The sequence below is a fragment of the Rhinoderma darwinii genome, chromosome 4 (genome assembly GCF_050947455.1).
Source record: "Rhinoderma darwinii isolate aRhiDar2 chromosome 4, aRhiDar2.hap1, whole genome shotgun sequence".
Taxonomy (NCBI): Eukaryota; Metazoa; Chordata; class Amphibia; order Anura; family Rhinodermatidae; genus Rhinoderma; species Rhinoderma darwinii.
The window spans coordinates 292,515,682-292,532,285 of NC_134690.1; the positions used below are offsets into that span (position 1 = coordinate 292,515,682).

At 48.2% G+C, this 16,604-nt stretch overlaps 1 protein-coding gene across 1 annotated transcript in view; it reads left to right on the forward strand.

Moving 5' to 3' along the window:
* The window catches only part of LOC142760542 (protein unc-93 homolog A-like), a 162,462-nt gene that overhangs the window by 41,517 nt on the left and 104,341 nt on the right, over positions 1-16,604 (forward strand). The window contains exon 2 of the mRNA XM_075863734.1: positions 1,956-2,137. Within this exon, the coding sequence (XP_075719849.1) occupies positions 1,956-2,137 (182 nt within the window). The remainder of the gene's footprint in view (positions 1-1,955; positions 2,138-16,604) is intronic.

Consider the following 16,604-nt stretch of genomic DNA (forward strand, 5'->3'; position numbering starts at 1 on the left):
GTACATAGTCCAGTGGAGCGTCTGCGCTGCTTTTCCTGTTCAGATAACCGGACTCTGTCTACCTGCATGGGTTCTTCAGGTAGCACACTAGGGGAAGACAATAGTGGTCTCTGGACCGAGGGTGCTGGTCTGCGGACCCGGCTCTCCTGTCGAACCTCTTGAGAACGCTCCCGGATTCTCATATCAACCCGGGTGGCTAACAGGATGAGGGCATCCAAGGTAGAAGGAAGGTCGCTGGCCGCCAGTTCGCCCTTGATGTGAGAGGACAGTCCCTGCCAGAAGGTCGCCACCAGTGCCTCATTGTTTCATACCAGCTCGGCTGCTAGGGTACGGAAGGAGATAGCATACTCCCCTACTGTGGGAGCCTTCTTGCTTGCAGAGTGGCTGCGGCAGAGGATGTTCGACCCGGCTCCTCGAACACGGCACGAAAGGACTGCAGGAACAAGGCTAGGTCCGCGGATACAGGTCCCTGTTCCTCCAAGATTGGTTTCTCCCATGCGATGGCCTTGCCAGCGAGGAGGGAGATAATAAACGCCACTTTGGCATCCTCGGAGGGGAAGAGATGAGGCCGTAGTCTGAAATGAACCGTGCATTGATTGAGAAATCCTCTACATGCTCTGGGATCACCGTCGTAGGGAGGAGGAAGAGGCAGAGGAACTGTGGATCCGGAACAAACAGGAGGAGCAACGGGTAGTGGCACAGCAACAGCCTCAGGAGGAAGAACCGGAGGTGGAACAGTGAGTAGATCCAGGCGGACCAGGATAGAATTCACCGCCTCAAGGAGTTGATCCTGACGTGTGCGTAGGTCATGCATCTCTGTCTGTATCTTCTGGACTGCGGTCTTGGGCTGGTCAGCGGGTTCCATGGCCTGAGCGTACTGTCACGGACACAGGGTATGTGGACCCACTAGGCCGCTCCGCCGTAGCAGGGAGGCAGCTGACCAGGTCACAGTCTTTACGAAAGTCAATGGCAGACAGCAATGCTTGGGTACCTGAACTAGTCCAGACTGTGGCTGTGGCTTCAGCACGGATGGAGGCTGGTGCGGCAGGTGGCGCCAGACGTTGCGGGCAGTATCCGATGTAGCAGAAGACACTGGACATGGCAAAAGACACTGGACGTGGCAAACGACACTGGACGTGGCAGAAGACACTGGACGTGGCAAACGACAGCAGGTGCAGTAGACACGACTCCAACGCTGGTAGGCACAGGAACTAGAACAATACGGAATACAGGAATGGGTAACAGGGCACAGGTAACAACTGGAACGGGGAAATACTAAGGGACCATTTGCGAGACAGACTGGAATAGACTAACAACGCTCAGGCAAGGCTCAGAAGGCCTGGGGCCTTCTTATAGACCAGGAAATCATGGCAGTTGATGATGATGACGATCCTTTTGTGCGCGCGCTGCCCTTTTAAGGCCGTGCGCGAGCGAGCGCGCGCACCCTACGGGACACAGCAGGACGGAGCGGAAGTGAGCGCTGGCGTCTCCTAGGAAGGAGACAGGGGCCAGCGATCACGGATCCATGGCTGCGGGCGTCGGGAGGTGAGTAAACCCGACGGCCCGCGGCCATGGACGCTACACCTTCCATGTGACTGCTGCAGCCAATCACAGGCTACAGCATCACATGGGATGAGACTTCATGCCAGGAGGCTGGCACAACAGAGACCAGCCATTGGGAGCAGGGACGCGTCGCTACGAGAGCGCTAGAGGAGGTGAGTAAGCAGCAAATCCAACCTGTGTGAACCTACCCTAAATCTTTTGAGAAGCAGGCATTTTCTTTTAAAGTTTTATAAAAACTAGCATAAATGTAACTTATATCTACATAACCATTGGAAACATCTTGTTTATATGTTGTAAAACTCAATAAAAACAGGTTGAATTCTTTTTCATCAAATATAAAGAAGCAGAAAGCCAAATCCTAATATAAGGTAATCTTTTTTTTGTCATTACAGAGCAGTCTAAACCCTGAGAAAGGACTGGGTGTGGCATCACTTAGTGTAATCTATGGATGTCTCATACTGTCTTCACTTTTTCTACCATCCCTGATTATTAAGAAAATTGGATGCAAATGGACAATTGTTGCTGCAATGTGCTGTTACATCACATATTCTGCAGGGAATTTTAAACCAAATTGGTAACAAAACTTTTATTTCATGTTAAATATATATATGTTTGCGGTTGGCAATCAAAATGTTGATACTGTTCAAGTTTAACCCCTTCCCGTCGCAGCCACTTTTGGACTAAATGACAGAGCCCCATTTTGAAATCTGACGTGTCACTTTATGTGGTAATAACTTTGAAATGCTTTCACCTAGCCAAGCGATTCTGAGACTGTTTTCTCGTGACAAATTGTACTTTATGTCAGGGGTAAAATTTGGTCGATAAATTCATTGCTTATTTGTGAAAAACACCCACATTTTGAGAAAAATTGCAAAAGTTTGCATTTTTTAAATTTGAATGTATCTTTTGTAAGACAGATAGTAATACCACACAAAATAGTTGCTAGTTAACATTTCCCATATGTCTACTTTGTTTTGGCATCATTTTTAAACATCATTTTATTTTTGTAGAATGTTACAAGGCTTATAAGTTTAGCATCAGTTTCTCACATTTGCAAGGAAATTTCAAAAGCCTATTTTTATAGGGTCCACTTCAGTTCTGAAGTAGCTTTGAGGGGGCCTATATTTTGGGAAACCCCCATAAATCACCACATTTAAAAAAAAATGCACCCCTCAAAGTATACAAAACAGCATTTAGAAAGTGTCTTAACTCTTTAGGCGTTTCACAGGAATTTAAAGAAAATTGGAGGTGAAATTTACAAATTTTTTATTTTTTTTTCGCGGAAATTCAATTTGAATATTTTTTTTCTGTAACACAGAAATTTGACCATAGAAATGCTTATTGCCCGGATCCTGACGTTTTTAGAAATATCCCACATGTGGCCCTAGTGTGCTACTCGACTGAAACACAGGCCTCAGGAATAAAGGAGCACCTAGTGCATTTTGGGTCCTTCTTTTTATGAGATTATATTTTAGGCACCATGTCAGGTTCGAAGAGGTCTTGTGGTGCCAAAACAAAGGAAACACCTTTAAAAAAGACACCATATTGGAAACTACACCCCACAAGCAATTAATCTAGGGGTGTAGTGAGCATTTTGACCGCACAGGTGTTCCATAGATTTTATTAGAATTGGGCAGTGAAAATGAAAAATTTTCATTTTTTTTCTCACTAAGACCCCAACATTTGTAAAGCAACTTCTTCAGAGTAGGCAAATACCTCATATGTGGTAATAAACTGCTCTTTGGGTGCACGCCAGAACTCAGAAGGGAAGTAGCACGATTTGGCATTTGGAGCACAGATTTTGCTGAATTGGTTTCTAGGCGCTATGTCGCATGGGCGAAGCTTCGAGAGATACCAGTACAGTAGAAATTCCCCAGATGTGACCCCCATTTTCGAGACTTTACTCGTCGAGGAATTCAATTAGGGTTGTAGTGAATATTTTGAACCCACAGGTGTTTTATAGATTTTATTAGAATTGGGCTATGAAAATTTAAATCAACATTTTTTCTAATAATATGTCGTTTTAGCTCAACATTTTTCATTTTTACAAGGAAAACAGGAGAAAAGACACCCCAAAATTTGTCATGCAATTTCTCCAGAGTAAGGCAATACACCATATGTGCTCCTAACCTGCTATCTGGACACACAGCAAGGCTCTAACGGGAAGGAGCTCCATTTGGTTTTTGGAGTGGAGATTTTACAAGATTCGTTTTCTGACACCATGTTGCATTGAGCTAAGGTACCAGTGCAGTGGAAAACCCCAATAAATTACCCCATTTTGAAAACTACATGACTCAAGGGATTCATCTAGAAGTGTAGAGAGCATTTTGACCCCAGATTTTGCAAAAATTTGTACACAATAGATGTTGCAGATTGAGAATTACGATTTTCCACAGATATGCCATTTCAGTGCCCAATGTGTTGTGTCCAGCTTGTACCACTGGAGACACACCCCATAAATTGTTAAGCAGGTTCTCTAGAGTGCAGTAATACTCCATATGTGGTCATAAATTGATTTTTGGGCACCTTGCCAGGCTCAGAAGCACCGCCATTTTGCTGGTGGAGCACAGATTTTGCTAGGTAGTAGTTCTGTTTGGGGTTTTACTGGTATTTCAGCTTATAATGTGGGGGCATATGTAAGCTGGGCGGAGTACAGCAGGGTATATGTAAGGGTATGTTCACACGGCCTATTTACGGACGTAAATCGGGCGTTTTTGCCCCGAATTACGCCCGAAAATAGCGCCTCAATAGCGCTGACAAACATCTGCCCATTGAAAGCAATGGGCAGACGTTTGTCTGTTCACACGAGGCGTATATTTACGCGCCGCTGTCAAATGACGGCGCGTAAATAGACGCCCGCGTAGAAGAAGTGACCTGTCACTTCTTTGGCCGTAATTGGAGCCGCTATTCATTGACTCCAATGAATAGCAGCGCTAATTACGGCCGTAATTGACGCGGCGTTCAAGCGCCTGCACATGCCGGTACGGCTGAAATTACGGGGATGTTTTCAGGCTGAAACATCCCCGTAATTTCAGCCGTTACGGACCCCCGCCGTGTGAACATACCCTAAGCTGTGTGGAGTACATCAGGGTATATGGAAGCTGGGCGGAGTACATCAGGGTATATGTAAGCTGTGTGGAGTACATCAGGGTATATGTAAGCTGGGCGGAGTACATCAGGGCATAATAGGATGATGTAATAATGGGGTTAATGAATGCTAAAATTAATAATCCATGGATTGGTGTGGTACGCTTCGAACCAATCCTTTATGCGCAGGCCGGGTTTTTTGGGGTATTATACAAAATATCTGCGCTCCAGTATTGCCTAATCTTTGACTTCTTCACTAGCCCTATAAGCAGCACAAGGCCCTACAGTTTCCTCATCTCCGCTGAATCTACGGCGTCCACCTGTGGGGTCTAGCAAATGATGATGTGGGGTTTTTAGTGTAAAACTACTGAACCTAAAAATTTAGTCTGGGCCGTCATTTAGCATGATTTTGCATCATTGTGTTCTAAGAGTCATAGCGTGTTATTTTTCCGTTGACGGAGCTGTGTGATGGCTTTTTTTTGTGGAACGAGCTGTAATTTTAATTGGTTCCATTTTGGTGTACATGCGTATTTTTATCACTATTTGGCATAATTTGCACGAGCGTAATATACGCGCGTGCGACGCGCGTGTTTTTCACGCGTGTCGTACGAACCTATATTACTCTATGGGGCAGTGCAGACAGTCCATGAGTTATGCGCAGCGTGAGTGCGCTGCGTAAAACTCACGACATGTTCTATATTTCAGCGTTTTTCGCGCATCACGCAACCATTAAAGTCAATGGGTGCGTGAAAACCACGCAGGTCGCATGCTAGCTGTCAAACTCACCAGCAAACGCACGCACCAGCAAACGCACGCACCACGCACCACGTGCTTTTCTGTTTACAAACATCCAAACGGAGTGTCATAATGATGGTGGCTGCGCGAAAATCACGCAGCCGCGCATCATACACTGATGACACACGCAGCTGTTAAGTGCATTTTGCGCACGCATAACGCTGCGTTTTTTGCATGCGCGAAACGCACACGCTCGTGTAAATCAAGCCTTTATTCCATTTTTTGGGAGATGAGGAAACAAAAAACAGCAATTCTAGCACTGTTTCCTTTCTTCTTTTTTACAGTGTTCACCGTGTAGTATAAATATGTTAACTTTATTCTATGGGTCGGTAAGATTACAGCGACACCAAATTTATATAGTTTTTTTTACGTTTAGCACTTTTCCACAATAAAAATACTCTTTTCTAAAAAAAATAATGTTTTACTGTCGCCATATTCTGACAGTCATAACTTTTTTATTTTTCAGTTGATATCGCTGTGGGAGGGCTTGTTTTTTGCGTGACAAACTGTAGTTTCTATTGGTACTTTTTGATTACTTTTTATTACATTTTTTTTTGAGATAAGATGACCAAAAAAAGAAATGTGGTCATTGTTTTTTCTAAAAAAATGTATGGTGTTCACCGTGAGGTAAAAATAACTGTTGCCCCTAGTAATCATTGCCACCGAAACATCAATTGTCGGATCTGTGCGTATAGGGAGTTGTGGTTGGCAATTAAAATGTCGGTACCGTTTAAGTTTCAAGTCCACGCTTGGCTTTATTGCAGCCCAAAAACAAACAAAGTGTCACAAAGCGGGTTAGTGGACCCGCTAGGCCGTACCGCCGTAGCGGGAAGGCAGCTGGCCAAACCACAGGAAACCCCAGAAATACAATGTCCCGCACAAGGGTACCTGAATAGTCCGGATGGTGGACGCAGCTCTGGCACAGATGGCGCCAAACGTGGCGGATGACACAGGAGCCGCAAGTTGCGCCAGACGTGGCGGATTGCTTCGAAAGTGGCAGATGACACAGGACGTGGCGGATTCCTCCGGACGTGGCCGATGACACAGGATGTGGCAGATTACTCTGGACGTGGCAGATGACACAGGACGTGGCACGACTTGATACTAAGGCAAAGCACGGGATACAGGAACGGGGAACAAGGCACGGGTAACAACAGGAACGGGAAATACTAAGGGACCATTTACAAGACAGACTGGGAAAACTAACAACGCTCAGTCAAGGATTAGAAGGCCAGGGGCCTTCTTATAGACCAGGAAATTGTGGCAGTTGATGATGATGATGATTTCCTTATTGCGCGGACTCGCCCTTTAAGGCCGGGCGCGAGCGTGCGCGCGCACCCTACGGGACACAGCCGAACGGAGCGGAAGTGAGCGCTGGCGTCTCCTAGGAGGGAGACGGGGACCAGCGCTCACATATCCATGGCTGCGGGCGTCGGGAGGTGAGTGAGGGAGCCGTCAGAGAAGAGAAGTTAGGAATAAACTGCCAGTAGAAATTGGCGAATCCCAGTAACCGCTGTATGGCCCTTAAGCCTTGGGGACGTGGCCACTCCAGGACAGCCTTCACTTTCTCAGGATCCATTTTGAGGCCTTGATCCAAGATGATGTAGCCCAGGAAGGGCAGAAAGTTCTTCTGAAAGACGCACTTCTCCAACTTGGCGTATAAATGATTCTCCCTCAATCGTAGTAGAACCTGACGGACATGCCTCCGATGAGTCGTCGGATCTGGGGAGAAAATCAAAATATCATCGAGATACACAACAACACAGACATAGAGTAGATCCCGGAAGATATCGTTAACGAACTCCTGAAACACTGCGGGAGCGTTACACAGTCCGAAGGGCATCACCAGGTATTCGTAGTGCCCGTCCCGGGTGTTAAATGCTGTCTTCCATTCATCACCCCGGCGAATCCGGACTAGATTGTAAGCCCCACGCAGGTCTAGATTAGAAAAAATGTTGGCACCTCGTATGCGATCAAACAGCTCAGAGATGAGAGGCAGCGGGTATTTGTTTTTGACTGTGATCAGGTTGAGGCCCCTGTAGTCAATGCAGGTACGAAGGGATCCATCCTTCTTTTTAACAAAGAAGAATCCAGCCCCGGCCGGGGAGGAAGATTTTCGTATAAAACCCCTCTCCAGATTCTCCTTGATATAGGCCGACATGGACAGAGACTTTGGCAAGGAGAGAGGATATACCCGTCCACGGGGTAGAGAGGCATTAGGAACCAGTTCAATGGGGCAGTCATAAGTCCGATGTGTAGGCAGCGTCTCAGCCTCCCTTTTGCTGAAAACATCTGCATACTGAGCAAATTGGGAAGGCAATCCCGCCAACGACTGAGGCAGAGGAGGCTTGACAGGATGGATCTGCAACAGACAACGACCATGGCACTTGGAGCCCCATTGCAGAACCTCTCCAGAATTCCAGTCCAGGACTGGGGCATGTAGTTGAAGCCAAGGCAGGCCCAGCAGAACAGGATTGATGGCCTTGGGCAAAACAAGGAAAGAAATATATTCAGAATGATGTACTCCAACCTGGAGCTTCAACGGCTTGGTTTTAGAGATGATGAGGCAGTCCATTAACTGAGGCAACAGCCAAAGATGTCTCCAGGTGAACTGTGGGCAACTGAAGATGATCCACCAGCTCTTTCTGGATGAATTTGCAGCAGAGCCAGAGTCAAGAAAGGCAAAAACTTGATGCGTCCTCTCGCCGGATACCAGGGTCACAGGAATAGTCAATTTGGAAGCGAATGCTCTGTTAGTCTCCGTTCCACCTAGGGTCGCCTCTCCAACCAATCCTAGGCAATGGGCTCTCTCAGGCCTCTGGGGACACAGATGCACAATATGGCCTCCATGGCCGCAATACAGACAAAGTCCAGAAGTGCGTCTGTGTTGTTTCTCCTGGGTGGACAATTAGACATAATTGCCCTGCATCGGATCCACTGGTGGGATGACTGAGGGGGATTGCGGGACAGCAGAATCCAGCCTGAGGAGTTCTCTCCCCCGGAGAACCTCTTGGGAACGTTCCCGGATCCTCATGTCGACATGGGAGGCGAGTAGGATAAGATCGTCCAGGGTGGATGGCAGATCACGAGCAGCCAGCTCGTCCTTGATCCCTGAAGACAGTTCCTGCCAGAATGTAGCCACCAAAGCCTCGTTGTTCCAGGTCAATTCAGCAGCCAGGATACGGAACTGGATGGCATACTCGCTCACGGAGAGGTCTCCCTGGTGTAGGGTTAGCAAAGATGTAGCAGCCGAAGAAACTCTTCCAGGTTCCTCAAAGATCGAGCGTCAGGTCCGTAAGAAGCATTGCAAGTCCCGGGTCTCTGGTCCCTGATGTTCCCACAGAGGATTGGCCCATGCCAGGGCTTTGCAAGTAAGGAGAGAGATGATGAAGGCGATCCTGACGTCTTCTGAACAGAAGGACCTGGCATGTAGTCTGAAATGGATCAGGCACTGATTCAAAAATCCCCTGCAGTACCTCGGATCTCCGTCATAGCGTGGAGGTAGCGGCAAGAAACACAGGGGGTTGGTACCGGTACAGACAGGAAGTGTAGCAGGCGGAACCACAGGAATGGGTGTGGTGACGACTGTGGTTGGAGCGAGCAACCGATGGGCTATGGCGTTCACCGACAGGAGGAGCTGGTCTTGTCGTGACTGGAGATCCTCCATCTCAGCCAGCATGGCTTGTGTCGTCAAAGTCTCAGGTTGACCAGCGGGGTCCATGGCCTGAGCGTACTGTCACGAAGCGGGTTAGTGGACCCACTAGGCCATACCGCCGTAGCGGGAAGGCAGCTGGCCAAACCACAGGAAACCCCAGAAATACAATGTCCCGCACAAGGGTACCTGAATAGTCTGGATGGTGGCCGCAGCTCTGGCACAGATGAGATGGGTGCAGCGGATGGCGCCAAACGTGGCGGATGACACAGGAGCCGCAAGTTGCGCCAGACGTGGCGGATGACACAGGTCGTGGCAGATTCCTCCGGACGTGGCTGATGACACAGGACGTGGCAGATTCCTATGGATGTGGCAGATGACACAGGACGTGGCAGATTCCTCTGGAAGTGGCAGATGACACAGGACATGGCAAATTCCTCTGGACGTGGCAGATGACACAGGACGTGGCACGACTTGATACTAAGGCAAAGCACGGGAAACAGGTACGGGGAACAGGGCACGGGTAACAACAGGAACGGGAAATACTAAGGGACCATTTACAAGACAGACTGGGAAAACTAACAACGCTCAGTCAAGGATTAGAAGGCCAGGGGCCTTCTTATAGACCAGGAAATTGTGGCAGTTGATGATGATGATGATTTCCTTATTGCGCGGACTCGCCCTTTAAGGCCGGGCGCGAGCGTGCGCGCGCACCCTACGGGACACAGCCGAACGGAGCGGAAGTGAGCGCTGGCGTCTCCTAGGAGGGAGACGGGGACCAGCGCTCACATATCCATGGCTGCGGGCGTCGGGAGGTGAGTGAGGGAGCCGTCAGAGAAGAGAAGTTAGGAATAAACTGCCAGTAGAAATTGGCGAATCCCAGTAACCGCTGTATGGCCCTTAAGCCTTGGGGACGTGGCCACTCCAGGACAGCCTTCACTTTCTCAGGATCCATTTTGAGGCCTTGATCCAAGATGATGTAGCCCAGGAAGGGCAGAAAGTTCTTCTGAAAGACGCACTTCTCCAACTTGGCGTATAAATGATTCTCCCTCAATCGTAGTAGAACCTGACGGACATGCCTCCGATGAGTCGTCGGATCTGGGGAGAAAATCAAAATATCATCGAGATACACAACAACACAGACATAGAGTAGATCCCGGAAGATATCGTTAACGAACTCCTGAAACACTGCGGGAGCGTTACACAGTCCGAAGGGCATCACCAGGTATTCGTAGTGCCCGTCCCGGGTGTTAAATGCTGTCTTCCATTCATCACCCCGGCGAATCCGGACTAGATTGTAAGCCCCACGCAGGTCTAGATTAGAAAAAATGTTGGCACCTCGTATGCGATCAAACAGCTCAGAGATGAGAGGCAGCGGGTATTTGTTTTTGACTGTGATCAGGTTGAGGCCCCTGTAGTCAATGCAGGTACGAAGGGATCCATCCTTCTTTTTAACAAAGAAGAATCCAGCCCCGGCCGGGGAGGAAGATTTTCGTATAAAACCCCTCTCCAGATTCTCCTTGATATAGGCCGACATGGACAGAGACTTTGGCAAGGAGAGAGGATATACCCGTCCACGGGGTAGAGAGGCATTAGGAACCAGTTCAATGGGGCAGTCATAAGTCCGATGTGTAGGCAGCGTCTCAGCCTCCCTTTTGCTGAAAACATCTGCATACTGAGCAAATTGGGAAGGCAATCCCGCCAACGACTGAGGCAGAGGAGGCTTGACAGGATGGATCTGCAACAGACAACGACCATGGCACTTGGAGCCCCATTGCAGAACCTCTCCAGAATTCCAGTCCAGGACTGGGGCATGTAGTTGAAGCCAAGGCAGGCCCAGCAGAACAGGATTGATGGCCTTGGGCAAAACAAGGAAAGAAATATATTCAGAATGATGTACTCCAACCTGGAGCTTCAACGGCTTGGTTTTAGAGATGATGAGGCAGTCCATTAACTGAGGCAACAGCCAAAGATGTCTCCAGGTGAACTGTGGGCAACTGAAGATGATCCACCAGCTCTTTCTGGATGAATTTGCAGCAGAGCCAGAGTCAAGAAAGGCAAAAACTTGATGCGTCCTCTCGCCGGATACCAGGGTCACAGGAATAGTCAATTTGGAAGCGAATGCTCTGTTAGTCTCCGTTCCACCTAGGGTCGCCTCTCCAACCAATCCTAGGCAATGGGCTCTCTCAGGCCTCTGGGGACACAGATGCACAATATGGCCTCCATGGCCGCAATACAGACAAAGTCCAGAAGTGCGTCTGTGTTGTTTCTCCTGGGTGGACAATTAGACATAATTGCCCTGCATCGGATCCACTGGTGGGATGACTGAGGGGGATTGCGGGACAGCAGAATCCAGCCTGAGGAGTTCTCTCCCCCGGAGAACCTCTTGGGAACGTTCCCGGATCCTCATGTCGACATGGGAGGCGAGTAGGATAAGATCGTCCAGGGTGGATGGCAGATCACGAGCAGCCAGCTCGTCCTTGATCCCTGAAGACAGTTCCTGCCAGAATGTAGCCACCAAAGCCTCGTTGTTCCAGGTCAATTCAGCAGCCAGGATACGGAACTGGATGGCATACTCGCTCACGGAGAGGTCTCCCTGGTGTAGGGTTAGCAAAGATGTAGCAGCCGAAGAAACTCTTCCAGGTTCCTCAAAGATCGAGCGTCAGGTCCGTAAGAAGCATTGCAAGTCCCGGGTCTCTGGTCCCTGATGTTCCCACAGAGGATTGGCCCATGCCAGGGCTTTGCAAGTAAGGAGAGAGATGATGAAGGCGATCCTGACGTCTTCTGAACAGAAGGACCTGGCATGTAGTCTGAAATGGATCAGGCACTGATTCAAAAATCCCCTGCAGTACCTCGGATCTCCGTCATAGCGTGGAGGTAGCGGCAAGAAACACAGGGGGTTGGTACCGGTACAGACAGGAAGTGTAGCAGGCGGAACCACAGGAATGGGTGTGGTGACGACTGTGGTTGGAGCGAGCAACCGATGGGCTATGGCGTTCACCGACAGGAGGAGCTGGTCTTGTCGTGACTGGAGATCCTCCATCTCAGCCAGCATGGCTTGTGTCGTCAAAGTCTCAGGTTGACCAGCGGGGTCCATGGCCTGAGCGTACTGTCACGAAGCGGGTTAGTGGACCCACTAGGCCATACCGCCGTAGCGGGAAGGCAGCTGGCCAAACCACAGGAAACCCCAGAAATACAATGTCCCGCACAAGGGTACCTGAATAGTCTGGATGGTGGCCGCAGCTCTGGCACAGATGAGATGGGTGCAGCGGATGGCGCCAAACGTGGCGGATGACACAGGAGCCGCAAGTTGCGCCAGACGTGGCGGATGACACAGGACGTGGCAGATTCCTCCGGACGTGGCTGATGACACAGGACGTGGCAGATTCCTATGGATGTGGCAGATGACACAGGACGTGGCAGATTCCTCTGGAAGTGGCAGATGACACAGGACATGGCAAATTCCTCTGGACGTGGCAGATGACACAGGACGTGGCACGACTTGATACTAAGGCAAAGCACGGGAAACAGGTACGGGGAACAGGGCACGGGTAACAACAGGAACGGGAAACACTAAGGAACAATTTGCAAGACAGACTGGGAAAACTAACAACGCTCAGGCAAGGATTAGAAGGCCAGGGGCCTTACTATAGACCAGAAAATCGTGGAAGTTGATGATGACGATTTCCTTATTGCGCGCACTGGCCCTTTAAGGCCGGGCGCGAGCGTGCGCGCGCACCCTACGGGACACAGCCGAACGTAGCGGAAGTGAGCGCTGGCGTTTCCTAGGAGGGAGACGGGGACCAGCGCTCACAGATCCATGGCTGCGGGCGTCAGGAGGTGAATGAACCCGACGGCCCGCGGCCATGGACGCTACACAAAGTACTTATGCAGCATACTAACAAAACAAACACCAGGACCGTTTGGGCACTAACTAAACAGCAAGTTTCCTCACTTATAATAAACCAGGAGTGCAGAGTTCCTTGGATTAAGCTTTCCACACTATCTTTGGTTGGATTCCCCGGCTCTGACCCTCTTTGCACTAACTGCAGAGCTTTTATGGCTCAATAATGAGCCCTGTAGCTTCACCTCAGCTAACTGGGCTAGGGGTAACGCCCGCCCTGGATTAAGGAAGGGAGTGACAGGTCCCAGTACCAATCCTATATGCTATTCCATAGAAATACAGTCCCAGTATACACATTGAACAAAAGCCTCAGCTGTTCATTCTCTAATACAATACTCTATAATGCAAAATTAGCAACATATAAGTACAGTGAAGGAAATAAGTATTTGATCCCTTGCTGATTTTGTAAGTTTGCCCACTGTCAAAGACATGAGCAGTCTAGAAATTTTAGGCTAGGTTAATTTTACCAGTGAGAGATAGATTATATTTAAAAAAAAACTGAAAATCACATTGTCAAAATTTTATATATTTATTTTCATTGTGCACAGAGAAATAAGTATTTGATCCCTTTGGCAAACAAGACTTAATACTTGGTGGCAAAACCCTTGTTGGCAAGCACAGCAGTCAGACGTTTTTTGTAGTTGATGATGAGGTTTGCACACATGTTAGATGGAATTTTGGCCCACTCCTCTTTGCAGATCATCTGTAAATCATTAAGATTTCGAGGCTGTCGCTTGGCAACTCGGATCTTCAGCTCCCTATGTAATGATGGGGGTAGGGAAACGGACAAGTGAGCCCTAATCTACCCGCCACTCTGTCCCTGCCTACTTGCAATGGCCCGACCTAGGCGACGGGGTACAACTGGGCGGCGGTCCCTACGCTCAGTAAGTGAACGAGACAAACAGACAAGGGTAACAAAGCTAAGGGAAAAGGGGCAGTTGCCCACGGCAACACCATGAGCAACAAGAGTGGTGAACGAGCCGAGTCAAACCAGGAGTGTACGAGGTACCAAACGCAGAGCAGGAGAGTAGTCAGTAAGCCAGGCTCAGTATGGAGCAGGATCAAATAGTCAGAAGCTGTAGCTGGGCCAGGAAACCACACGGGAAGAATCACAAGCAAGGAGGAACAGGAAAGGCAGGTATAAATAGACAGAGGGCGGGAGCTAGCTGAGTCTGGCCAGGCTGCGATAGGCTCTTCCACTCCTAAGCCTGCCATCCTGAGTGGTGGAAGCTGGAGTCAGTCTCAGAGACATAGACTCAGGTGAAGACTGATTACCTATGGAAGTTAACCCCGAAGCTGTGCCTGGCAGATCCTTTACACCCTCCATAAGTTTTCGATGGGATTAAGGTCTGGAGACTGGCTAGGCCACTCCATGACCTTAATGTGCTTCTTTTTGAGCCACTCCTTTGTTGCCTTGGCTGTATGTTTTGGGTCATTGTCGTGCTGGAAGACCCAGCCACGAGCCATTTTTAATGTCCTGGTGGAGGGAAGGAGGTTGTCACTCAGGATTTGACGGTACATGGCTCCATCCATTCTCCCATTGATGCGGTGAAGTAGTCCTGTGCCCTTAGCAGAGAAACACAACCAAATCATAATGTTTCCACCTCCATGCTTGACAGTGGGGTCGGTGTTCTTTGGGTCATAGGCAGCATTTCTCTTCCTCCAAACACGGGGAGTTGAGTTAATGCCAAAGAGCTCAATTTTAGTCTCATCTGACCACAGCACCTTCTCCTAATCACTCTCAGAATCATCCAGATGTTCATTTGCAAACTTCAGACGGGCCTGTACATGTGCCTTCTTGAGCAGGGGGACCTTGCGAGCACTGCAGGATTTTAATCCATTACGGCATAATGTGTTACCCATGGTTTTCTTGGTGACTGTGGTCCCAGCTGCCTTGAGATCAATAACAAGTTCCCCCCGTGTAGTTTTCGGCTCAGCTCTCACCTTCCTCAGGATCAAGGATACCCCACGAGGTGAGATTTTGCATGGAGCCCCAGATCGATGTCGATTGACAGTCATTTTGTATGTCTTCCATTTTCTTACTATTGCACCAACAGTTGTCTCCTTCTCACCCAGCGTCTAACTTATGGTGTTGTAGCCCATTCCAGCCTTGTGTAGGTCTATGATCTTGTCCCTGACATCCTTAGAAAGCTCTTTGGTCTTGCCCATGTTGTAGAGGTTAGAGTCAGACTGATTAATTGAGTCTGTGGACAGGAGTCTTTTATACAGGTGACCATTTAAGACAGCTGTCTTTAATGCAGGCACCAAGTTGATTTGGAGCGTGTAATTGGTCTGGAGGAGGCTGAACTCTTAATGGTTGGTAGGGGATCAAATACTCATTTCTCTGTGCACAATGCAAATAAATATATATAATTTTGACTATGTGATTTTCTGTTTTTTTTTTATATAATCTATCTCTCACTGGTAAAATTAACCTAGCCTAAAAATTCTAGACTGTTCATGTCTTTGACAGTGGGCAAACTTACAAAATCAGCAAGGGATAAAATACTTATTTCCTTCACTGTATATCAAATGTTTGAATGATAGCTAAAGTTTGGCAGTTTTTGTAGCTTTATTTACTTAAATGGAAAGTATGGATATTTCTTTATTTTTTTGCCGAGGTTACAGAGATTAGGGAAGCCACCTTGAACGATAAGGATCCTAAATCTGCATAACGTAGAGGTTCAAATGGTAGATCACACAGGTTTGGAAGCACAATTGGAAGATCCTAAGTTGAGATGGGATTTAACTGCCTAGGTCCCATCTTCTGAACTGCAATCATAAACAGCTCAACAAGAGGTTTTCTGGCCTAGGAGAACCTTGTCAAAGCCGAGATAGATAATTTCTGAATCCGTTTTTTATTTGGCATGACACCTCTTTATACCTTGCCCTGGATAAATTGAAGGATGTTAAATAGTGACGGTCTTGCTGGGGTCAACTTTTCTGTCAGGAACCAACTTTTAAAAGTGACTATGACACTAGCATATGTTCTATTGGTTCCAGAGCATCAGGACGGCACGAAGGGGAAACCACAACATCTGGAAGACCTATCTTTTTCAATACAGGCACATTAACCTTCATATTGTCAGATTGAAGGTTTTCATACAGCGACAACTGATTTCCGTGGGAGATTAGATCCGGCCTGACAGTAAGCCATCAGCATGTGCCATCAAAGCGAACCATGCCCTCTTGGCCATTTAGGGACAACTGCTATCAGGGTGGTATTGACCTTGCAGACCATCGGCATGGGTGGAAACACATACATCAGTCTGATATATAACTGTATGAAGAAGACATCTGGAGTAAAAGGTTCATTCTATGTGAACAGGGAGAAAAACTTCTGCACCTTTGTGTTAATTCTCATAGCCATCAGATCTATTTTCGGTAGACCCCAATGATGTATTATCAGGGAGAACATTTCAGGAACGAGAAACCACATCCCTGAGACTGTTGAGAAGTGGCTGAGGTGATCAGTCCAGACATTCAAGGTGCAGCGCCATTATATGTCTTCCACACACTGTTCTGTCCAATTCATCATCTGAGCCACTTCCCTCAAATGGTTCTATCCTTTTAGTTTATGGATGTTACTGTGGTGGTGTTGTC